The sequence below is a fragment of the Ctenopharyngodon idella genome, chromosome 6 (assembly GCF_019924925.1).
Source record: "Ctenopharyngodon idella isolate HZGC_01 chromosome 6, HZGC01, whole genome shotgun sequence".
NCBI lineage: Eukaryota > Metazoa > Chordata > Actinopteri > Cypriniformes > Xenocyprididae > Ctenopharyngodon > Ctenopharyngodon idella.
In genome coordinates, this window is record NC_067225.1 from 15,351,922 (window position 1) to 15,378,938 (window position 27,017).

Genomic DNA, 27,017 nt, shown 5'->3' on the forward strand with positions numbered 1-27,017 from the left:
TTGACACTGAAGAATGAGTGGAGGGCACCGGTTACACGCTGACTGTGGGGACCCCTGTGGGGTAACATTTGTGGACGAATTCTCTCCGTCGCTAGACATTGAGGGAAGTTGTTGGTCTGGAGATTCGGCGAAGAACAGCTAATGAGTCTGCGCTATTCAGCCTCACTCAGCACTTTTGAAAAGCCTTGACATCTAACACTGACAATCTAACCTGCTGGGTCTTTTAATGCTTGAAGACGGCAGACACTGTACTCTGTTGTTAGCGAAAAGAGCCTGAAGCTGACCTGAGGTCTGTTTCCAGTTGGGTCTCTGATGGAACGGACAATGCTATTCATGCGCACATCGCAGATCTGGGAGCTGTAACAATGAGGTGTGAATGAGTGCGCAGGGGGAAGGCTTTCTCTGTGCGGAATGAGACTGATTGAGAAACAAATTGCTGCAAATAAAGCATGTAATTAGATTATAGCCAGAGCCCCAAGCTCCCACTGGGGCAGGGACTCAATGGGCAAGCTGGGTCTATTCCAAAGGGAACTGCTTTTTTTCTCCTTCTACTCGCAACCTCTCAAAATATCCTTCTCGTTTTCTGTCGTTCTTTCATTCCATTCAAGAGTCTGAGAGGAAAATAGCTGTCTCCTGAATTCTGACATAATTTAAAGAAACAGACCAGACAGCGTGTGCAGTTTTGATTCAGGGTATGTTTTGGTCACGGTGGCATCGTTCTAATGGGGAGAGAATGGGTAGAAACCAACTTCATTACTGTAAATGAAGCCCAGAGATGTGTGGGGAATATCGCCAACCCTCGAAATCTGACAATGTGAAATAGGAGAGAGGAGAGGCCAGCTTTAAATTAGACGAGAGCTTTGCATTCATGATGAGACACTAATTCAACACTATTCACTCTCTTTCTGTCTCCCTCTCTCTCTAATTCTCACTTTCCCTCCCTCTATCTCTCACTCCCCCTTTTTTGTTTGTTCCTTTTATAATCACTAGGAGCCTCCTAGAATTCTATGGTACCATTTGGTCTGCAAGGGTGACAGTGGTAAAGCGATAATTCACCCCAAAATGAAAATTATTTACTCATCATCATGTTGTCCCAAAGCTGTATGACTTACTTTCTTTCCTGTCAGGGAAAAAAAAAGGTATGGTTGGCGTCTGTTTGTCATCACATTGAGTACAATAACTAGTTACACTTTAAGGTAAACCCTTTAGGGGTAAAATACTATAGTAATTTATAGTAAATAATATAGTGTTTTTGAACCATACTATAGTAAAGTGCTTGAATTAATTTGTTGTTGTAATTCTATAGTTGCTGTGGTAATATAACAACTATAGTAATATAAACAAATTACTTTATCCAATACTGTACTAAGTTTTCTATATGGTATTTTATACTACAATACACTACAGTTTACTGTAGTAAAAACTAAAGTATACTACAGTATTCATTGCAGTTTATCAGTTCACTATAGTTAATACTACAGTATGCTGTACACTGTAAAAAAATAAATAAAATTGTTGGTTTAACTTAAAAAAGTTACCTGGTTGCCCTAAAATTTTGAGTTCATTTAAATAAAACAAATAGAGTTAATACAATGAAGGAGATTGGTTTAATCAACAGAAACTTAAAATATTATTATGTTATCTGAACTACATTAATTATCTAAGTTGATTTGACAAAAGAAAAAATGTTATGATAACAAATCATGAAAATATTTTTTACAGTGTAGAATTCATTAACAAAGTGTTGTAAATACTATAATATATACAGTATACTACAATTTACTATAGTATGGTTCAAAAACACTAGTATTTACTATAAATTACTATAGTATTTGTGCCAGTACTGCCCTCTAAAGCTTTTTTTGTGCATATTTAAATTTTTCTGACAATGTTCTGTGTAATACAAAAGGTACATTTTTGAAGAAAATATATTACTTTATTCCATGTCATGCAGTAGCTGCGTGAATAACATTCACTGAATAAAATTCAGTTTGTTTCCCACACAAAACTATTTACAAACAAACTTATTACAGTGCACATAGTCATATGGATGACTTTTGATAGCTTTATGATAGTTTATAGTGCTTTTTATCATTTTGGAGCTTCACAGCTCCAGTCCCTATTCGCTTTCATTATATGGAAAAGAGCAGCCACAACATTCTTCAAAAATGTATCTTTTGTGTTTCACTGAAAAAAGACAATCATACAGTTTTGAAATAACATAAGGGTAAGTAAATGCTGACCTACCCTTTGGATTATGTAAAATATTGCTATTATTTAAGAAAATTAGTCCACACCAGTCCACTCCACACATACAGCCTGCGTAAAACAACAGAACATCTACAAAATCCATGCCGACAACGATAACCACCATGTTGGTTTTGGTGACTGTATAAACAACAGGCGCTGATCTCCTAATACAGGTTTGTAGAGACATCTCTGTCAGTCATAGATGAGTGTGCGTCTGAGGGATTGTACAGGGGTCTTGGGAGTGGTGACTCACACCATGCATGACCTCGCCACACAATATGTGTTTTGTCTGAGCTGAGCAATCAGAGGTATTCGCAATGCACTCCTCCCCTCCATGTGGCAGTGCTGAAGACATATTAATATCCTCCTTCTCCTCTCCTCCCTCAACTTTTCCTCTATCCTCCTGCCATTCCCCTATTTCATTCTCATAGACACCTGCTACACAGCTGCCTGCCCCACCCTTCTGTACAAGAACGTACAGGTTCTCTCTCTCAATCTCAGTCTTTCTCTGTCTGAGTGGGCAACTGCTAAAGAGCAGGGTGGAGGTGCCCTGATAAGAACATCTGTTTGCAATCATCTATTGGATGAGGTCATATTTTTCTGCCGTATTGCGCTATCCTGAGGTGAGCTCTGGGCCTGGAGTGAAGGTATAATGTATGCAGTCCCATAGCAGGATGTGTGGGTGGTCTGGAGCGTCCATTTTGATGGGGGCACTCAAATATGTCTATCCTGTGCTCCACCTCTCCATCAGCTTGATTTGGAATTCTGCAGTTTCCATGGAGGGCTGTTCTCAAAACCAGATGGGTCAAACGTTTTAAGGGCTCAAAATCAGCAGTGCCCCCATTGCCTAGATTAAAGGTCACGCAATCTTTGCAAATAAATTAAGATTTTAAAAATGTGCTGATTTTGAAATATAGCTTGCCAGAATACTTTTACATGATTAGAAAGGTTGTATTTCATTCATTTTCTGACCTTAGAATTGAATTAATTTCACTTTTTTTTTGTTTGAAATAAACTCTTTTTTTCAGAAATGAATTCTAATTTAGTATTTCTGCAATGTGGCTGTCTTAGTATTTCTGTAAAATAGAAATGGTGGTGACAAAATGACAAATACAATTATTTTTATATTACTGTAATATTTAAACATTTTATACAGAGAAAAATGTATTTATTTTGTTCAGCACTGTTTTAACTTTTTTTTTTTCTACAAAAATACTAAGACTGGCTGGCACAATGCGGCTATCTTGCATTTTTAGTAATTAAAAAATCTCTTTATTTCTGTGAAAAGAAACCACTAAAACAGTGGTGATGTAACAAACAAACAAATAAGCATAATTCATTAAGTTATATATAAAATTAATTCATTTATATTCGTTCAGCACTGTTTCTTTTCTACAAAAATACTAAGACAAGCACAATGCAGCTATCCTGCATTTCTTAGTTTTACACATGTGCTGCCATATGCTTCAGGGTCAGGCCATGACAAATGGAAACACATTGTGGTAAATGGGTTAACCTTTTCCCTCCGCTTTGCCTATTTGTTTATTTTGCATGGGTCATAACACCCTCTATCTCAAATCATTGATAGTCCATTAAGGAAAGACAGTTTTCACAATGCTGTTCTGACATTTGGCAATAGCCAAACTACCAGTCATGAAACAGAGAATTGGTTTCAGATGGGCTAGAGAGAGTGAGTGGGTATTTTCGGACAAAGGAGGAAGAAATGTAGAGAGAATAAAAGACGGTAAAAGAAAAATGTGGGGGCAGAGAAAATATCCCAGAGAAGAATGAAATGAGGTCCATGAGAGAGAGAGAATACCAGCAGCTCTGCTGTCAATCTTATCTGTCAGTAAAGCATTAGAGGTCTGCGACGATCAACCAACAGCTGCAAAGATTTTTTGCACGCTAGAATTCCTCTGTCCGTGAGAATGACGAATATTTCTTCAACAAATACTTTTTCCATACGGGCAAACTAAAGCATGTTCACTCACTATGTTGAAAATACCAAAAAAAAAAAAAAAGACAGAGAGAGAGAGAGAGAGAGAGGGGGGCTGATGGCTCCGAGAAGAAAACTTGGGAAATTAAACATCTGATCAGGAGACACTTAGTCTATAATTGCAAGAAATCTTAGGGAAGCGTTTGTATATTTGCAGACAGTGTTGTACTGTCTGATGTTGAATGAAATCATTTGGCAGATGCTGCAGTTAAGTCTGACGTTCTGCTTACTTTTAGACATATTTATTAAACATCTGTGGCAAGAGTGAACGTGTCAAGGGATGCAATTGTAAAACTAGATGCTTCTAAAAATTTCAACAGTTCCTCTTCCATAATGGGTTGTGGGGTACATCAAATCCCACTTTACACTCAAAAGTGAATAAAACCTTAAATCAACAAATCAATAAGAATGAGCCCCCAAACAGCACTGCATCAGCTCCTCATTCCTTAGTATGAGACACTTACAAGTGGCCTAACTTTTTAATAGTGAGGCATGTAGTCTAAGATCTCCTATGGTTAATGACATCATTTTTAAATTTGCTAATACAATATTCCACAATTCTCATTTAAAGGGTTAGTTCACCCAAAAATGAAAATAATGTCATTTATTACTCACCCTCATGCCGTTCCACACCCGTAAGACCTTCGTTCATCTTCGGAACACAAATTAAGATATTTCTGTTTAAATCCGATGGCTCAGTGAGGCCTGCATAGCCAGCAATGACATTTCCTCTCTCAAGATCCATTAATGTACTAAAAACATATTTAAATCAGTTCATGTGAGTACAGTGGTTCAATATTAATATTATAAAGCGAAGAAAATATTTTTGGTGCGCCAAAAAAACTAAATAACGACTTATTTAGCCGATTTCAAAACTCTGCTTCAGGAAGCTTCGGAGCATAATGAATCAGTGTATCGAATCATGATTCGGATCGCTTGTCAAACTGCCAAACTGCTGAAATCACGTGACTTTGGCGCTCTGAACCGCTGATTCGACACACTGATTCATAACGCTCCGAAGCTTCCTGAAGCAGTGTTTTGAAATCGGCCATCACTATATAAGTCGTTATTTTGGGGGGTTTTTGGCGCACCAAAAATATTCTTGTCGCTTTATAATATTAATATTGAACCACTGTACTCACATGAACTGATTTAAATATGTTTTTAGTACCTTTATGGATCTTGAGAGAGGAAATGTCATTGCTGGCTATGTAGGCCTCACGGAGCCATCGGATTTCAACAAAAATATCTCAATTTGCGTTCCGAAGATTAACGAAGGTCTTACGGGTGTGGAACGGCATGAGGGTGAGTAATAAATGACAGAATTTTCATTTTGGGGTGAACTAACCCTTTAAGGCTAATATTAGTTAGCAGAACTAACCTGAAGGTTCCTCTGTGCTGCTTGCAGTGGTTGTTGGTGGAGCAATGGGAATTTCTGTTCCGAAAAAAAGAGAGCACAGTTAGCAAAAAATACGTTAAATAAATATTCTTGTAAACATTGGTTTAAATTAAAATAAATAATAATTAGAATTTAAGATCAATATAAGAATAACTATTAGCTTCTTTTCAGACAGACATTTTTTTCTACTTATTTTGAACCATTCACATTATGGATCCATCTACAGAGTGAATTGAACAGGTTTACAAAACATTGGTTAACAAAATGGCACACAATTTGCTGAACTGCTCCATCTATATCCCTCTTTTGTTGTTATGAAAAACAGCAAGATGCTTGTCCAAGACTTGATTCTTTCATTCCTCCTTCCATTGCCCTTTCATAAACGAAGGGAAGTTTACACTCAGTAAAGCCATGCGTGAGGAAAGACCTTTTCACTGAAGTGATTGAATTCATAAAAGTGCTAAAAAAGAACAGTATTTTGCTTTATCGGAACATAAATATACAAAAAGAAAAGGCAGTAACTGCCATGAGGACAAAACAAGAGGACGACTGAACAGCTCAAGCGTACTAAGAGAAATATGAAGAAGTTGATAAAAGAGTGCTCATGTGCTCTGTGGAGCTGGTGCACAAGCATGCAAAAAGAGCTTTTTTTTAAGGAAGAAAGAATCAAGTCTTCTGATTTAAAAAAAAAAAAAAAAAAACATATAAACGATCTTCGTCATCTGCTGGGGTCCAAAAATGTTTTTATGCTCATGCTGAAATATGTTTCTGTTGCGGTTATGCATCATGGTGCTTTTGGCCAGTAAACAACGCTTAATAATAATATTAATCTGTAATGTTACTTATACAGGATGACATCGCAAATTTTAAAGTCATCCAAAACACAGTATTTTAATCAATAACGCGTTGGACAAAAACACACATAACATATCGATGGTTTTAAGTATAGTTCAATAAAGAACTACCAGTACCAAGGAAAGTAATTTTGCTGTTGGCATTTTGGCAAGACTATACAGGCACTGTACAATGATATACATTTTCTGTGGTGGTCTTACTTCCTATATCAGCTATAAACATCTTGGAGAACATGGGAACGAGTTTAATGCCAGATTAAATTACAGTACAAGCCTGTTACAAATATTTAAATCCTATTGATTTATGGTCTTCAGAATGAAAGGACATAATGGTATGTGTAGCCAAGACTTCCTTGTGTTAAACTGAGCTTGGCATGGATTGAGATACTGCTTAAATTTATATGGGCTATTAAAATAAAAACATTATTTCTCAATTATGAGAGAAACCAAATATTTTTAAATTAAATTACCAGAGTGTCTATCTTTCACACATTCATGCTTGTGACTTTCCCAAGAAAATCAAAGATATATGATTCCAGAAAGTTATAGGTTGAATTCATTCTGCTAAGCTCCCTGCCAAAAATTTCTCCTGAGCGTTTCTTTTTTTCCCCAATTGCTTTGTTTAATATCCAAGCGTTGTTTTGTCGACAAAAGCACCAATTAAACAGTTTGATTTCAAATGCTTTCACCAGTGATGGATAATATGTTTTCTTTATTCCGCTATTATACTTTGTAATCTTTAAACAACGAGTTTTTAGAATCAAAAAAATGTCAATATCGCTGATTTGGGCAATGAAGTAAAGAAAACAGAATTTAAAGAACGGCAGGTGATAATCCTGTGGAATGACCTTAACAAGACATGGTTCCAAATTGTTTCCACTGTGAAATGCAGATTTTCTTGTTCCTCCATAAGAAATGGATCCTACAGTCCTTTAGAAGAGTTTCATCTCATTTTTTCAATACATTCCATGGACAAGAACATTTGTGCATTATCGCTCATTGGGGATTGAAGTGTTAAAAAAAAAAATCTTGACATTGAGTGATCCACATACTTATGCAGGGGGCAATGGGTGATCGGCTCTGCTGGTAGCCTTTAGCACAACGGTTGCATGTGATACCCGTCACACCGTCTTTACAAGGGCATTGGCCTGTGGTTTGGTTACAGGTTTTGCCAGCGGCCCCCACAGGATGGCAATCACAGGCTGTGAGGAACAGAAGAAAAGAGATAAAAGAACACACGTGTGGGGAAACGCACATACAAACAGTACATACATACAAAAAGCACAGATAAACAATAAAAGTAGCTTTAAGGGCCCAAGTTTGGGGATATAGAGGGTGAAGATTGGTGAAGCAGTTGAAAAAGACGCTGTGTGTGTGAAAGTGGTGATCAGTCTCTGGTGACAAGAGCATGCAAATTAAACACAAAACTTGGGTTTGATAGTCAATAATTTTACATGAGAAGTGGCATGAGAATTTATTTTTTTCTCAGTATGCGTTAAACTCAAACCATAAACACATAAAAACATAACACTTCAAGGTAAAGTCTCCCTGAACAACTGTATACAGTGGCCCCTAAATATATCTGGACATTTTTGGACACTCGATTCACCCTTAATAATATCATTGCACTAGATTAAAAATATATCATTTTGAATCGCCTGTACATGTGATTCATCAGGAAGAAGGAAACAGGATAACCTAGGAACAGCAGGCTGGTTTGTCGGAAGCGACGCTTGTCTTTATTGAGTTGCATCCCAGCAGCTTCTAGTAATTGTAAGACAGCTTGAAGTGCTTTGTCATCCCATAAACATTATCATGGATGATAATGTCGTCCAGGTAATTTTCAACCCCTGATAAGCCAGTCAGGATGATGGTCATCATCTTCTGAAATGGCCCAGGCGCTGAAGCCAATCCATAATGAACACGACAAAAACGTAACAGTCCATCGTGAGTAATAAAGGCAGTGAGGTCACGACTGTCCTCATGCAGTGGCACTTGGTAGTAAGCATAGTAAGGTCGATGGTAGAGAAAACAGTGGAAACTTTTAGAGCAGAGAGTAGTTCATCCATGTGTGGCAATGGAAAACAGTCCACGATCACTGCTTTATTTGGCTCTCTGAGGTCAATGCACATCCTAACTTTTTCTGCATAACAACAATTGGTGACACCCAAGCAGAGGCGTCGATGCCGGAATCTGGGCTTTTGAATACGTCAGAAGCCTGGCTTTAGGTTGCGACAGCAAAACATTACTGAAATGGCATGCATAAGTGCTGTAGGGCAGGATAGATACGGAAGACCCAGTGTCAACCACCAAGAAGTAGATACAGTCAGTACAAGTTGAATATTTCGTATATAGTACAGTGATTTCTGGTAATTCAATTTCAAGGACCTCGCACATATTTGATTGCGCTGATTGGCACAGTTTAGCATATTGTCCAATCTTTTTACACTTCCTGCATGTTGCAGTTGCAGCCGGGCAGTTCAAAGCATTAGCTATGTCCGCCTCCGATCCACAGCGAAAGCATGACTTCCTCTTCCCCACCTGAGCAGAATAGTAGTGAAGCAGTACAGCTCTCCATTTTTCGTATGGCCAAGCATCCGCTGTAGCATCAATAATTCGTAAATAATTTTCAAAGATCCGCAGCCCTTTGCTGAAAGCCATAGCAGGCTCACCAGGGCAAGTCAGGAAAAAACTTGGGAAAGGCACATTAGCCACAGCTATCTTTGTGATGGCTCTCCTTTTTCCAAGGGTAGTGGGGGAAAAAAAGCTTTATCCTCATTGCCAATTTGTGGTGTCTGCAGGAGTTTTTAAGCAAAGAAACACACGAGACAGGAGTAGCAAACTTCATCCATCTTGTTTACTCTTCACTTTCATACTCACACACATTACATAATTACACAACAGTTCAGATTTCCTTTCCAAAATAGTAGTCCAGAAGATTTTTATCATGTGAAACCCAACAAACGGAACTATTTTGTTTAAAAAAAAGTATCTGCTATATTTCTTTACAATAAATGCCACTTTGTTATATAATGCAAAAATATGTATACATTTTTACATTTTTTTAAATGTCCAAACACATTTTGGGACCACTGTATAACAATAAATATTCAAACTGGCAAAAATATCTTATAAAAACATTCTCTTCAAATATGTTTCTACAACATGTGCTTTCTTTTCTTTCATTCAGAACATGAAAAATGAAACACGTGCTTATGCCAATAATGTCTGTCACATTTCCTCCCTCTTGGGAGGTCTCTCTCTAACATATGGCTCAGAGTCTCTCTCAACTTCTTAAACCATGTGAACTGATTGTATTGCCTTTGTGTCAAAACCCCTTTCAAGTCCATTTTCTTAAATTCCCACCATGGGTAGTTACATTAAAGTTATTTTGAAAAAATCCCAACGCCATTTACTCAATATTTCCTCCACCAGCACTGTAGAAGTGATACTCTGACAAATGTTTTGCACATTAAATGAGTAAATTGGCTCATGTATTTTATGAGTAATGAAGCACAGAGAGTTGTGCCTAAACTTTATTTCTTTTAAGCCTTTACTAAGAGCAGTGAAGTAAAGTTCCAGTCCCAATGCTGGAACTGCAGAGACAGCCACTCCTTGCATGTCTGTCTCTTGTCACTTGTCACTCTCTTGTCATCAAAGCCAAGTTTATGTCTTGTCCTTTGGAGTTGTCACTATGTAGAAAGTAGCCACACTTTGTCTCTCGTGACAAATGTGCTGTAAAACACCTTAAAGACTCAATAAACAGCTCAGCTGACTAATCCTCACTAAATGAAACAGCTTCACAGCCACAAACGTGATGCAAGTCATTTTCAGAACGTTTTAAATGGGTTACTTTAAATGGGAGCTCTTAATTATCAATTCAAGAGTAGAGTCTTACACGAACTAAATAGTGAGGTTTCTGCTGCAATATATATATATATATATATATATATATATATATATATATATATATATATTTGAGCCGTTGTGATGGGATTAATTGAGGGCCTTTACTCATGGCTTATTGACTGTGTTGCACCAGTTCTCACGCAATATTCTAAGGTCAGTAAAAGTTATGTTTAATCAAATGCGTTTTTTGCGTAATATAAATTACCACAGAATTTGCCACTTCTATCTCAATTTCTAAAAAAAAGGGTTACATTGAGGCAATACAGTACAATGAATGGGGCCAATCTGTAAGCATTAAAATACAGTTTCAGTAGTATAAGCACATGTAATCAATATGCATTCTAAAAGGATTTTAATGTGACAAAAATGCTCATTAACCATTTTTTGACGCCATGAAATGCAATGCCACAAACCCAAAAACCCTAAAATGGCTGTAAAAAATATGATTTAAACAGCTTTACAGCTTCACATTTCTGCTTTAAAAATAGTCCCATTCACTTCCATCACAAGTACCTTACCATACCTTGATTTTTTACTTTCTTTAAAAAATAAATAAATAAATGAGGGATGACCGAATTATTTTATGTTGTAATCAACATTATACGATAAATGTATTCGAGTGAGCTTAACTCAGAATATTCCTTTAATAGCCCAGTGAAGGTGGAAATTATCAGTGAATAATGACAAATAATGTATTGTCATTGTATCTTTTTTTGCTCCACAGAACAAAGAAGGTCATAGAGGTTTGTCTGAGGGCATAAATGGTCATAAATGTCCGAGCTTGTGAAGTTATGTACATCTATGTCAGTTTAGGCCAATGGTACTTCAGAAAGAAGGATTCAGAGAGAAGGAGAAAATGCCTGACAAATGTCTAAATCAGATAGTCTGAGCTGATCAGTAAATCAACGTAAAACACATGTAGCGCAGGTGTATGTCTCTCAAACATTTTGGCTTCTGCTGCCTGATAACAACCTGTCTGGAGAGTGTTTAAGTGGTTGTCCACTTAAAGTGAAGTGGTGGTGCTACACCAGATTCCTGGAGTAGATATGGGTCTACTTTTTCCTCTCCTCATCCACTCACTCTCAGCACTGCCACGTCCCTCGTCTGGAAGTACCAAGCTAAGAGTTTATTGCTATACAAGCCTGAATGAGATTTTTAAGTGTCCACCCTCACATAATTCCAAACCTGTATAACTTGCTTTCTTCTCTGGAAAACAAAAGGTGAATTTTGAAAGAATATCCTGGTCACTCTACTTTCACTTTTCCACTTTTCCAAACCTATTACATGGCTTCACAAGACAAAGTATATTATATGTAAATTTAATGTTTGAAGCGTTTTTTGGAGCATTATATACATTTATATTTATACTTTCTGTATTCCACTGAAGAAAACAACTAACGAGTAAAGGCAAAAAACTGAGTGCTTGATAAAAGCATTTAATCCATTTGAAAGAGATCCGCACGCGGCAGCATTACTAGAGCAGATTGCACAATGTGAGAAGTTTAGATCCCTGCCAATGGTTTACCATAAAGCTGCTGTTTGAAGTCTGAGCTCCTCTCCTCCATTAAAAACATCATGTTGAGAGTCAGTGGGGTAATTTGTGTGTTGTTGGAGTTGGGCCAGCTCAGCCCAGGCTCAGTATTGTAGTGATTACAATTTCTGCTGGCCCACAAAAAAATGTCTGAAGCTAATAAAAGGAAGAGAAAAATGAGAGCAGCTTCACACTAAGCACCATTGAGTGTTTTTCTGATATCTTTCGAGTGTCTGTTGTTGCTTAAGTTCATGTTTAGAGTCTCTTTTTTTTTTTTTTTTTGCATTACAATAATAATTTAATGAAATTATGGATGTCACTCGAAGAAAACAACTGCTTTTTGTCAACAATGTTTTTGCCAAACTTGTCATTTTTATGCACTACATTCTCATCTAATTGAAGCCAGCCACAAAGGAAGTAGTTTTTTATTTTATTTTTATCTAATGCGCAAAATGAGGTAATGTAAAACAATATTTTCAAATCCCCAACAGAAGAGGTTACTTGTGGTTAATAATAGCAATGTTTTGTGACAATGCAAGACACATGTCGAAATGGAAGGCGTAATAGCGTGACCGCAAACACCACACAGCTCTCACTGCAAACATAATCTCTACTAGCGTACTCAATACTAACTTTTCTTAGCTTTTCCCAGAACCCTAATGAGGATGGGGAGAAAATTAGCCTTTTATTTTGTCTATTTGTATATAAACCCATGGCAACTACACATTGACTAACATCTTTCTGCCTGGGATCCCATCAGAGGCTGATGTCATTCTCTGTAGCTTGCTAGTTCTAAGCAATACATATAAGCTCAAACATTTTATATAATACTGAACCAAGATTCCAAGCTAACCAAAAATGGATGAACTATTAACAGCCCACCCAATGGGGTGACAATAGCCCAGCATGGATGACAGTTTGCAGAGCACCACACACTTATATGATCTAAGTGTGGTTTACTGTATTAAAACAAAACGGCTCATTTAACAAATCAAATCTAGTTCAAAGGAGTCGCTCACTCCAGTGGGCAGGAGAAACGATGAAGCAAATGTTTCCTAAGCAGAGTAAAGGAAACTTATGGAGCAAACAACTCAAAGAGAGGAACAAGATGCACCTTGCAAAGCTGCCTTCACTTTGTGTGTTTACAGTGTGGTTTATGAAGGATGAAGCCACAAATCAGAGGGCTGAAGTTTCATTAGAAGCGCTAACCTAACACAGACTCTCCAACTCGTTCTTCATGAATTTTAAAGGATATGTTAGTGGAACAAGTGTATTTCGATATATCACTTTACAGAAAGTATAAAATAAATGTGACGTTTCCATTCAGTTTACCTAGGGTGATTCTATGCAGTTGTTTGTGGGTTTAACAATGCGACTGTAACAATGTTATTATTATCATGGTTACACTTAAAGAGAAGATATCCAGAAGAACTATGGCAACATCTCCAAGATGCTTGAAGAAACCTACCTCCAAAACTATAGTACTGTAAAAAAAAGTTTAGGCTGTAAAGTGAGGATGCTTTCAAAAATATTGTCATAAATAGATTTTATTTATCAATTAAATTTAAATTAAATCTGTACAAAGAATTGTTGGTTTAACTTAAAAAAAAAGTAAGTTACCTGGTTGCCTTAAAATTTTGAGTTCATTGAAATTAAAAATTTGAGTTAATACAATAAAGGCGATTGGTTTTATCAACAGAAACTCAAAATATTATGTATATATATGAAATTATTCTAATTGGTTTCTTAATTTGTTTATATTTACTTAAACAACCATACCCAAAAAACTGTGTGACTCAAATATCTGTATTTGAAGATGCTGCAAGGTGTTCCAAAATTACAAATTTAATCAAGTCTATGGAAATTAGTTATGTAGGAGGCACTGAACACTAAGCCAGGAGCCTGAATTAAATTGAAGCTCAGTAAAAGAGCAGCACATACTGTAAGTGTTTTTCCTGAAATAAATTGTTATAGTATACCATTGCCACTATTTCACTGCTCTGATTAAAAATGTAGTGACTTGTCAAAAGAAAATAGAAAAAATGTAGTGAACACATTAAATTAATGAGTGTGAAGGGAGTGAGGCGCTTTATATTACAACATACTTACACCTATTTTCATTAACTTGCAATACATCGCTTATTTAGCTTGTGAAAATGTTTTCTTTGGCGGGAAAGAAATATCATGCTTCATATCATTTGTCACCTTTCTGTAATTACCACACATGCTTTTTTTTTTTTTTTGTACATCTGTTTTGATGTAACTTAATACAGCTGTATGACTTGGACAGTGTTTGATTGTAATTACATTAGGGGCTCTAACTCTGGCAAATTTCAGGATTAAAACGAACAAAATGCCTTGTTTAAATTACAGATTTTGTAAATCATGATGAAATGTGTTTTCAGAACTATTTAAAATGAAGCAACATTCGATTTGAGGTAGTCAGCTCAGATTAACAGGAGGTCTCCTTCTCATTTGAAAAGTGCCAGCGTTTTCCCGTGTTCAAGACCTCAAGAGTGTGTTATGTAGGAGACCCAGAGGGAACTGACATAAGTATCCAAACAAGTAAAAAAATCGAAATACACAATGTGAGAAAAAAAAAGAAAAGTATTGAACGTGTGCCTATAGAGTGGTATAGGGATGACCTCAGAATCTGGAAGACTAATTCGCCAGTGGTTCCCTCAAGATTTTCCTATGGGGTTTTATAATGTTTTTTTTTTTTTTTTTTCTACAATGTAAACTGCACACAACCATATCCAAAATGCGAATTTTAAAGCTGTTATTTTTATTTTTAAAATGTATGTTCCTAATAGGTAACTAGATAAGAACGTTTGGGGTGTGAGTGTGTGCAGGTTACACTGTAGAACAAAACGTTCAAGTATCGTCAAGTTGTGTTTACCACAAACCTTCATAAATTGAAAAACCCCATTATAAAACCCCATAGGAAAACCTCGAGGGAACTACTGGCAAATTAGTCTACCGGGTTTTGACGTTGTCCCTGCACCACTCTATGTGATGATGGTAGCGATGCTGATAAATGTTCCCAGCTCAAAATAGCACAAAAGTCTGATGAGGAAGTTAAACCTGAAGATTAATGACCTGAACAGAAACAGTCGATGATTGTTGCGAAAGAACGAAACTAATGAGAAATGTATAGAGAGAGGTGAAAGCATGCAAATAGACAGCAAACATACAGGTGAACAAAGCGCTGGGAACTTTCTCTTTTCAATTAAATCAATAAGTGCAGAAGAATTGGCATCTTCAGCAAATCTCCCTTAAAATGAAGTATCTGCATTAGGAAAAGTTCTCAATGGCTGTGGGTCACAATGAATGATGAATTGTTTTTCCGCAATTTTTCATCCAGTACTACATCTTTCATAGTAGCACATGAATATTTTGAAACTATTATTAATAATTCTGATACAATCTAAAGAGTATTGCAGCTATTTTTAGTGTGTTATTTTTTAAGAGTTTTCCTTGAACCATTAGTGAATTCCATTTGGTTTGTTGACCCTAATTCCAAGTGCCTGGGAAATCCTCCATGGCCTCTGTCTCAAATCTCAGGGAAACAGAAGAGTTCATTAACTTTCCAAGCAAAGCAGATCATTTTAATAAAACTTTAGAAAAAAGGACCAGGGTCATCAGAGACCTGCAGGATTATTCACCCTTGATTTTAATTACGGAATCCTTGCGAAAGCGCCAGAAATGATATGATCTAACGCCAAACTTGACTAAACCACTTCTAGTGAATCTGTAGTGTTTCTATCCCAAAACTTTAAAACAAGACTTTTTCAGACTCATCTTTTCCATTTGCACACTATTAGGAAAGTGTGTACAAAAATTCTACAATTAAATGCATCATTTGAACAGCCAACATATCCCAACAGAGCAAACCTCACCAATGAGAGTAATGGGATGCTGAAAGAATCAAGTCTTGTCCACAGGAGAAAGGAAGTGAAAACAAAAAGAAGTTCTCTTCCCTCAATAAGACACATAGCATGGGGGTTAGCGAAACACACAGTCGGATGATGAATGTCTGTTTGCATTCCAAGTCGACAGGAGAATCAAACGAGAGCCCAGAGAGGGGTAAATGTCAGTCTGGAGTATGGTAAAATGGATATGTTGGTTAGGTTATGCATTTTTGTAATGCCTTTCCATGCAGAGAATATCATTATATGCTCATTAATCTTTTTCATATTCATCAGGTGTAATGTGAGTCTGAGAACTAAAAACAACACACATTCACTTTTACATTAATTTACTTTTTTTTTTTTTTCTCCATGAAAACTGTGTGCCTAAATCAGATGAATTTCTTCTTGATCTGAACATTTGAAGGTGGTTTTTTTTTTTTTTTTTTTCATAATTGGAATATTTAAAAAAATATGTTGTTTAAAAATACTAATACAGTTGCAAGAAAAAGTATGTGAACCACTTGCAGAATCTGTGAAAATGTGCAAAATTTTAACAAAATAAGAGAGATCATACAAAATGCATGTTATTTTTTATTTAGTACTGTCCTGAGTAAGATATTTTACATAAAATATGTTTACATATAATCCATAAGACAAAAAAATAGCTGAATTTATTAAAATGACCCAGTTCAAAAGTTTGTGAACCATTGATTCTTAATACTGTGTGTGGTTACCTGGATGATCTACGACTGTTTTTTTGTTGTGTGATGGTTGTTCATGAGTCCCTTGTTTATTCTGAGCAGTTAAACTGAGCTCTGTTCTTCAGAAAAATTCTCCAGGCCCCAAAAATTCTTCAGTTTTCCACCATCTTTTGCATATTTGAACCCTTTACAGCAGTGACTGAATGATTTTGAGATCCATCTTTTCACACTGAGGACAATTGAGGGACTCAAACACAACTATTAAAAAAGGTTCAAACATTCACTGATGCTTCAGAAGGAAACACGATGCATTAAGAGTTGGGGGGGTGAAAACTTTTGAACAGGATGAAGAGGTCCAAATTTTTCTTATTTCGCTTGAATATCATTTTTTTTTTTTTTCATTTAGTACTGCCCTTCGGAAGCAACAGAAAATACTTGCATGTTTCCCGGAAGACAAATTAAGTACAATTTACCTTGATCTTCAAATTCCAAATGTTTTCACCCCCCAACTATTAATGCATCATGTTTTTTTCTGGACTATCAGTGAATGTTTGAAACTTTTTTAAAAGTTGTGTTTGAGTCCCTCAGTTGTCCTCAGTGTGAAAAGACGGATCTCAAAATCATTCAGTCACTGCTGTAAAGGGTTCAAATATGCAAAAAATGCTGGAAAATTGAAGAATCTGCGGGACCTGGAGGATTTTTCTGAAGAACAGAGCTCAGTTTAACTGCTCAGAACAAACAAGGGACTCATGAACAACCATCACAAAATAAAAAAAACAGTCGTAGATCATCCAGGTAACCACACACAGTAAGAATCAATGGTTCACATACTTATGAATGGGGTTATTTTAATAAATTCGGCTATTTTTTTTGTCTTGTGGATTATATGTAAACATCTTTTATGTAAAATATCTTACTCAGGACAATATTAAATAAAAAATAACATGCATTTTGTATTATCTCCCTTATTTTGTTAAAATTATTAACATTTTCACAGATTCTGCAAGTGGTTCACATACTTTTTCTAGCAACTATATGTAAAATACGCCACAAAAAAATGTTCAACTGCTTAAATTTACAAAATGCTTAAATTTCAAAATATAATATTAAAAAAATATATAAATATAATATGCCATAAAAATGTCACTACTATGTTTAAAATTAAAAAAATAAAAAAAATAAATAAAACAACTTTACATCCTCAACTGCCTGTATATAACAGATATGCCACAAAAAGTTTAATTTAGTCATATTTACAAAATTCAAAACTACAAAATATGCCACAACAATGATTAAATGTGACCCTGGACCACAAAATCTGAAATCTGAGTGAATCTGAAAGTTGAATAAATAAGCTTTCATTGATGTATGGTTTGTTAGGATAGGACAATATTTGGCCGAGATACAACTATTTGAAAATCTGGAGTCTGAGGGTGCAAAAAAATCAAAATATTGAGAAAATCGCCTTTAACGTTGTCCAAATGAAGTCCTTAGCAATGCATATCCACTCACAAAAATAAATGTTTGATATATTTACAGTAGGAAATGTACAAAATATTTTCATGGAACATGATCTTTACTTAATATCCTAATGAATTTTAGCATAAAAGAAAAATCGATAATTTTCACCTATTCAGTGTATTGTTGGCTATTGCTACAAATATACCCCTGCGACTTATGACTGGTGTTGTGGTCCAGGGTCACAAATGTCATGTATAAAATGTAAATGTTAAAAAAAATGCTACAAAAATACATTTTATTAAAAGTTAAAAATTCAAACATACAAACTAAAAATTCATTTTCTAGATCTATCAGTTTAAAGCTAAATAAAACAACCACAATTGCCTCTATGTGAAAGCAGGAATAAGGCTAATTGCTTTGTTGTGTGGATGTTGTAAATGAAGACTCATGCATGCCGACAGTATTGCGGGAAAACAAACACCGTCTGTTCAGCTTTCAAGTATAACATTCTCACATGATGCAAAAACATTCCCCACTGTCTTGATTGTCAGATTGATGGATGCTTTTATTTATTTACCTATTTATCTGTTTGGGAAAACAGAGTCTTTAACTTTCAGCACATTTTACCCAGGGCTAAAGCTGGAAGTAAATGATCCTAAGCCGTCACGGACAGCAGCAGAATGGACCTTGTTATGAGGAGATGCTAAGGTGTGACGGGGGGCTTGTTTGCACAAAGCTTTTGCTCCTGTCATCTTGCCCCAAGGCAAAGTTAGGCAAGAATACGCTGCCTTTTTTCTCTCTTTTCTTCTGGACAGCTCCTAGGTAAGCGTACTGTGCTGTCGCCAGTTACACACCTGTGGAAAGTTGCTCGCTTATTCCCTCCCCTCCTGCGTTTCTTCGCTTCTTGTCCATCCTCCCCCTAACCTCAGTTCCTCTCACTCATCTGACCTGTAACAAGGATCAGTTCACACCTCTGCTCTGTTTGTTTGGCTTGTCCTGTCAAACCATCCCCCAAATGAATCCCAATAACTCTATGTCAGAAAGATGTAACCTTCCTCCTCCACCCCTCCCCCACCCACATCCCTGTCCTTGGGCTGCATGCTGACAGAGTCTCATGGGGGTGGAGGAGCACAGGAATGTGAGAATTCTTCCTTCGGACCTGCTGACTCCCTCATTTGAGGGGTAACACATTAAGAATAGTCACCGGCTCATCTAATTGGTTCCTTTGTGGTATTATGTGAATTTCTTTGTGTAGAAAACAGCCAGCTAATCACTTAGCATTAGCGTTAGCATTTTCTGCTTTCCTTAGGAAGCGATAAGTGATAAGTTGCAGACTTTGGGCTCTTAAGACCCAACCCAGATGCCATTTGTGCCCATGGTGTGTAGATTCAGTACCCTTCGTACCTTTGCAGGCCTTTCTGTGAGAGATGGGCTTAGACATGTCTCTGTAGTAGCCCTCTTTGCAGTAATGGCAGTGGCGACCTGCCGTATTGTGCCGGCAGTTCAGGCAGACTCCTCCGCTTTTCCTCCCGGAGAGTTTGTACAGCTCCATGTTGAAACGACAGCGCCTTGCATGGAGGTTACAATTGCATGCTGCGGAAAAGGAAGAAGTTAAAAGTTTAAACAGCATATCCTCTGTGATATCACATCCAAGTACAATCAAATCAAAAAATCCAAATACAGATAGTCACAAAAATGCTCCCTTCTTTTTTTCTATTCGCTATGAGTGCAAATTTAAGGATTGTAAGCAACACACCATAAGACACAATGTAGAGTACTTGCTATGTATGTTCGGAGACCAGCAATATTAATTTCTCATCCATTTTGTTCCGTTCTCTGCTTGTTGATGTTGTTGTACATTAAGAATGTTGTGACAGTTGGTCGGTGTTGTATTTGTCTCGCCCCTCCTACACTCTGATTAGACGGCTGGCTAAAAAGTCCCTGACAGCAGCATAGTGTCGGCCCAGATCTGGCCCACATCTTGTCCGCGTGTAATTCACATGTACCAGATGTGGGCCGGATCTGGGCCACACTATTATGCTGTCTGGGGTGACAGTGATGAGAGCAGCATTTTACTCAAAGTTGAACATTCTTCAACTCGAGGCGACCGGTAAAAAACGCAGAGCCCTCAGTGCTTCAGAGTGAAAAAGACGCTCACCGCCTCGTTATGCTCGTGCCGTTTAAAAAACGCAGCGCACCCATTGAAAACAATTTGAAAAGTATGCTACCCGCTGCAATAAACGCTTTGGTGGGCACACGGCCTAATGCTTGAAAAAAAAATGAAAAATGAAAAAAAAAAAAAAAGTACTTCACTTGACTTGACTTGACTTCTTAGGGCCCTATCATACACCCAGCGCAATGCGATGGCAGGCACGACACAAGTGTTTTTTGCTAGTTTCAGCCCGACGCATTTAGCATTTTCACATCCAGCGCCACGTTGTTTAAATAGCAAGCATGCCATATATTAAAAAATAAAAGGATTCCCCTCTCTGGAGAAGCGTTCAGTCTTTCCGCTTGCAAATTCCGCCGTGCAAATAGCGAATCCGCCATGGTGCAAGCACAACTGGTTTTTAAAGGGAATGGGAGATGAGACTCGGATTGGTTTATTGCACGTTACACCCAAAACACACCTATGACTCATTAAGAGACTAGGTACAACCCTTTTGGGTTGGCGCACCAACCATTTTTTTTCCGTCGTTAAACTTGCAAAAGAGGATTTGGACACACCCTAAGTGCACCTTCGCCATGCGCTTTAGACCATGCGCTTAGATCGTTAATTTAAGATCCTTAATGTCTTTATTGTCATATTTGTTCAATTTAATCCATATATTTCATTTAGATTTGCTAGATTTAATTTTACCGCATCACATGAAGAACATCTTCAGGTTAACATTATTTTCAATGTAAGCTATATTCCAAGAGATTTAGACACACAAATCTATATGAAACTCGAAAACACATAAGAAAATTAATTGATTTTATTTGAAATATTTGTTATTTTTCAGAGATCTGTTGAGTACCACCTGTAGTCACTCCACATGCTTAAAGGTATTAGATCAAAATCATGGGAAAAAAAAGTCCAAATCAGGAATGAACTAAAGTTTTCTAATCATTATGTAGTAGAGATACAGGCAGTTTGACAGCTATGTTGTTACCAACTGCAGCAAATTAAGTGCCAGGGAATTAACTTCTGTTAATGAGGTCAGTTTCTGAGCTTTCTCTCTGACCAGGCCTGCTCTTTCCCAATGATGCCAAGCAATATCAGACAAGGCCTCCAATTACCATTCCATTCCCAATCCTCACCATGCACAGGAAGCTGTGCTCCTGCTTGTTTACTAATGAATAAAGTTGCTGCCACCAAGTTTAATTACTGTCTGATGTTTATTCATGACTGATTTGTGTGCAGACATGTTCTCTTTCATTAAGCCTGGGTGAGACATTGGTGTGGCTCCTCCTCATGTATTATTCAACAATAAATCCCAACCCTCCTACCAAAATGCTTTGGGCTGATCAAGCGCAGACAACTGTTGGCAAGGCATAGCTGATGCACATTCTCCGAGCAACTTCAACAAGAGTGTTTATTTGGTCTGATGCTAGGAGACTTCAAGACAAAATAAGCATTTTGATGAGAGGGTATAACAACTGACAAAAGCAAATGCAGTAACTACACCAACACTAGAATGGGGGGAAAAAAATGTCTTTAAAGTTTTTTTTTTTTTTTTTTTTTTAAGTGATCATTTTTCACAATTTGTTTTCTGTGATTATAGTTGAATACTTTGTGATGCCAAGGACCACAAATATGTTGACCCCCTTCCTAAAATAAAGGCAGCTATATATTTTCCATGTATAAAAGCCAACCTTAAAATTATTACAGTATTATCTGGGAAATATTTATTTTATATTGATAGTGAAAACTTTCTACACACTATTTTAATACAGTTTTTAATACAGCACTTTATTTTACATTGCTGTTCTACATCTGGATACTTTGTACTTATAATAAGGTACTAACTAATCTTACTTAATAGGATAGGATATAGGATATTAAGGATGCTAAGTAAGATAAACCTAATCTTAACCCATATTAAGTTCATGTTGTGATATTACTTTATTATATTACCTTATATTACTTATTACTTTGAGTAAGTACACTGTAATTGACCATTTTATTCAGCAATATCTAGTGATGGGCGATTTTAAAACACTGCTTCATGAAGCTTTGAAGCTTTACAAATCGTTTGCTTTGAATCAGTGGTTCAGAGCGTGTATAAAACTGCCAAAGTCACGTGATTTCAGTAAACAAGGCTTTGTTACATCATAAGCGTTTCGAAATTTCAATGGGGGGGGGAGCGTGACTTTTTCTGGCAGTTTGATACATGCGCCGAACCACTAATTCAAAACAAAAGATTCGTAAAGCTTCGAAGCCTAATGAAGCAGTGTTTTGAAATCGCCCATCACTAGATATTGCTGAATAAAGTCGTTATTCTGTTTTTTTGGCGCACAAAAAGTGTTCTCATCACTTCATAACATTAAGGTTGAATCACTGTAGTCACATGAACTGATTTAAATACATCTTTCTGGGCATCTGAAAGTGTTAATTATCTTGCTGGCAATAGAAGCCTCACTGAGCCATCGGATTTTATCAACAATATCTTAATTTGTGTTTTTAAGATGAACGAAGGTCTTACGGGTGTGGAACGACATGAGGGTGAGTAATTAATGACAGAATTTTCATTTTTGTGTGAACTAACCCTTTAACAGAATAAAATAATCACAATTAATCTCATAATGTCGGTCTTCAGACAAAGTGAAAACAGTAATAATGTAAAATATTGAGTTGGGTCATAACTTGATTTTGACAATATGTGTAGGGCATTATATTCCCTTTCTTAAAAACAAGTTTTGGTTTAAGAAATCAGATTTTCATTCTGATTTTGAAGCTAAGTCTGTTTTCTGTTCACTTCAGTACAATGTTATGTATTTAGTAAAGAGTGACTTAACATTTTTTGGAAAAAAAACTCCACTCAATGTCTCCTAAAAAATACTCTTGGCTCATCTCCACAGATTTTCCACTTGCTGCCAAAAACATTAATACTTGGAATAGGTTTTTCGACATGCCTGCAGGACATAAAGAATGATAATTTGGCCTGTCCTAGAAGTGTCTCCTCTTCAAACTTACTCCATGCACGGCTTGTTTGCTTTCAAACAGGCATACTGTTGGTATTAATTCTGCCTGCTCGTTTGGATCCCACTGGAAACCGATCCTTCCTACCCTCCAGCTATGGATTATTCAGTTTTGCTAACAAGGCAAATGCAATCCACTATGCGTCCTCCGGCTTCTTTAAATTTCTACAGACTTGTTGAACTTATTGATAAACAGAAAATCCAAGTTGTTTTCACCGAAAATTAAAATTGTACCACATTTTATTACTTTTTGAAGGCACAAAACTTCCTTATATTGCTATTGGAGAGACATAAAACTAAGAAAACTAATCACAACAGTATGTTTTACCAAAGTAATGAGAAAAATCTGTTATTACAATGACATCACCCCAAAACCTTTTCGTTGTATTCTTTCTTCCTTCATAACATGATTTAAAACAATATGTGGTAAAAGAAGTGATGTTTTATATGGATCGGGCAGCATGCGCAGTCTTAGATTGTAATTTGTTGCAGTTGCTACAGTCAAGAGTCCATGCATCCTGCTAAAGGATTGATTTAAGCAAAAATTTGATTTAATTTATTATTTACTAATAGTTTTAGACGTTATTAATTTAATGTGATTATTTTATTATATTATAAATGATTTATTTTAATTTTTATGAGCACAACAGCTGGAAAACACTGTTGTAGCATCACGGCATCATGCACCTGAAAGAGCTGAAAGGAAATTGCACTGTCAACATGCATGCGAAGCTATTGGTAGTATTTGGCTCACGCTGTTTCCTCTTGCCCTCAGTGGTGAAAAAACAAACTCAACTCACATAGGGCAGCTGGGGAAAGCTGTTTCAGTATTCTACCTCATCTGGTTTCCTCATTATAGAGATTGTGATTGTTGTGATACGACCCTGTCCATATGAAAACACAAAGCATACGCTCTGCTCGCACCTGCTCTTTTACAGGCACGCAGGATTCAGGGTGGCTGCCTCTCAATGGGAGCGAATACAAAGCGGCTGTACATTATGTTGTCCCCCACAATCAACTCACTGTCAGATCACATTTTGCTCCCCTTCTTCTGCTTCAGATTTGCTCATTTTGCCCTCTGACACCCACTCTCACACCTTGTTTGGCCTGCATGCATCCCCGTATCTTTGAAGTGCTTTCAGACTCACTAATCTAGTCGTGTCATCTGCCTTGAAAGCATGATCATAATTTAAATGTTGCCCTGTGTGACAGAAGAAGATTACAGAAGCTTTTGGAGGTGGGAGGAAAAGCTCATCCCTATGGTGGTACTTCCTAACCACAGAATGGAACAGCATTTGTCTTAACAGAATCAAAGATTACCTAGACGTCCAACCAGGCTGGTGAAGCAGAATACGCACAGTGGATGAAAACCCTCATCAGTGAAGGCGACAAAACAAGCTATTCTCACTTGTAGCTACACATCCACTTAGCCGATAAACCCCGGGCAGAGATAAGGGTGTGAGATGACTCTTCTGATTGACTGGGTTAAGGAGAAAGCCAAACCAGATGCGTTTTGTCTCTTTCCCCTCTTTAGTTTGGCTTAGTCCTCAGAGAGGTTGATAAACACATATAGCCGTGAGGAAAGAGTGTAAGGTGATAGCTTTCGAGTGCAGTTAATTGGTGTTTTTACTGCGTTAAGAATGTTCTTAGAAGAGAGTATTAAAATCTAGATTTTGCTTTGCTATGTGTTATTTGTTAGCATCTGTTTTCACTTTTTATTTGTAGCCAAGGAACAAATAGGTGGAAACAGGTGGAAAAAGTTGCTAACAAATATCATTATATATATATATATATATATATATATATATTGATTGGACTGATTGGTGTGCAATTATTTTCAGGGAAACACACGGCAAAAGTAGTTCTAGCAGGTCTTGACCGCATTGCAGTTCCATATCACTTTAGCCAAATGATTTCAGTTATTTCAACAGGTCCTACAGCCTACAACCGCAAAAAGAAACAAAACCCACAACAACACTGACTAAGCAAATAAATATAGTAAATAATAGGATGAAAACGACAAATTATTGTCATGGTTTTTGCCACAAAATACATTTTATTGTGTCCTGAAAGCGCATACTCTCTCCCGCTCTCTCTCTCTTGCAAACGTACACACGTACTGTATAGTATGGACACATACTCGCACAGAAACGTTTTGTCAGCGCTGCTCTGACGAATTAATCAGTAAAATAGTTTAGCAACTTAAAAGATACATGACATTTCTCACCAGCGAGGTAATAACTGCGGTTCTTGAGGTAGATAAACTTATAGTTTCGCTATTAGTAGAGACACTGCGGCAGTGACGTTTTGGAATTAGCAACGGAGGCTTGGGATGAGATGAGTAAGAAATTAGTCCCACACACAAGAGTGTTTTAAGGACAAAAATCTGACAAATGTCTTGAAATACAACATCGGAACAGTGTCTTGAGATGTGGTAACCGTATTATATGCGGAATAATTGACACGAGCTGTTGAATTCTTAGAAAATAATGCACACCCGAGGTGTAACGGCCACTCCGCTTCACTTTGTGAATTCAACGGCCTGTCATCAATTATTCCTTTATCCTTTATATATATATATATATATATATATATATATATATGTTCGGACTGTAAGAATCTTCGTCAGGGTTTATTTGGCAACAATGACCACCTCACTGTACATATTACAACTGAAGCCAGCAGACTCCTCTCTGCTAGTGACCACTCATTTCCTTCCACTGCAAACATGAGGATTTCCAAAAAAAAAAAAAAAAAAAAAAAACCATGAGGATTTCCTCAAACACTCTTTTAGTGATTGAATTAGCTGCCGTAGATTGTTTTTTTTTTCTTTCCACGCAGATGCATTGAAGTTTAGGTATGAGTGTTTTTAGGATGAGATTTGACCTTTAACAAACGTTTATGTGTTAAACTACTCACACACTTTATCAGAAGTAGTTTGGGCAATCTTCTCTTTCCTTCCTGAAAAGACTGAACATAACAATAAGTAAGGGGAGATTAATGCTCGCTTTCTTACACTCTTTGTAAGAGCGTGCTGTATAAACAGTGTCAAAGTAGAGGCAATTGGTAATTCTCCTCACTTATCAGGGATATTAGTCCAGCACTCAACACTATGGCCTTTTTTTCCACTGAGCCTGTCAGGCAGAAGTAAGATAAAAAGACGTCACCCCTTACACATAATTCAGAGATTACAGCTGTTGATTCAAATATTTGAGTGAGAGGTGTAGAAAGTATCAGATTTAGTTGATTTTCACCTCATATTGTAATAAATTTGATGTCAAAACTGATGTCAATTTAAGCATAGGTTTAAAAAAAAAAAAAAAGAGAGAGAGAGAAACTAAAAAGCCAGAAGAACAGGAGGTGATTACACTATTGTACACTTTTTTTTTCTTTTTATCAAAACATTTTTTATGAAACATCACGCTTGGTGAAGCGTTACCAAAATGGTGGTGCACTACATCAAATGGGGGTAAAAACAAACCCGCATTCCGTGACTTAGAGCTAAAGAATCCACTCACAGCTCATACATCCTTCAGAAGAGAAACATCTCAGGCATGTGATGTCTGTCTGCTCCGACACCATCTCAGGTGTGAGGCTTGACCTTCAGTGTCAAAAATCACCAGTCATATGTCATGAACTTCAGGGCGTGAGATCTTTCCTGTACCGGGGGTCGGTACCACCAGCCCGAACTAGACTCAATACCAACACCTAACACTGGCCCATCAGAGAAGGAGTTATGCCGGGGGGTGCTATCCTTGCTGGACTTTTAAACAAACATGGAAGAGGTCCCATCCATAGCTAGTTTAGTTTTAATCTGTGTG

At 36.9% G+C, this 27,017-nt stretch overlaps 1 protein-coding gene across 2 annotated transcripts in view; it reads right to left on the bottom strand.

The window, feature by feature from the left end:
- The window catches only part of ntn1a (netrin 1a), a 76,397-nt gene that overhangs the window by 10,056 nt on the left and 39,324 nt on the right, over positions 1-27,017 (bottom strand). Inside the window, exons 2-4 of one of the 2 annotated variants that reach the window (XM_051896710.1) lie at positions 19,417-19,605; positions 7,552-7,701; positions 5,628-5,681 (exon numbers count right to left, since the gene is read on the bottom strand). In XM_051896710.1, coding sequence (XP_051752670.1) covers positions 5,628-5,681; positions 7,552-7,701; positions 19,417-19,605 — 393 coding nt within the window. The remainder of the gene's footprint in view (positions 1-5,627; positions 5,682-7,551; positions 7,702-19,416; positions 19,606-27,017) is intronic. The other variant, XM_051896711.1, reaches the window with a different exon arrangement.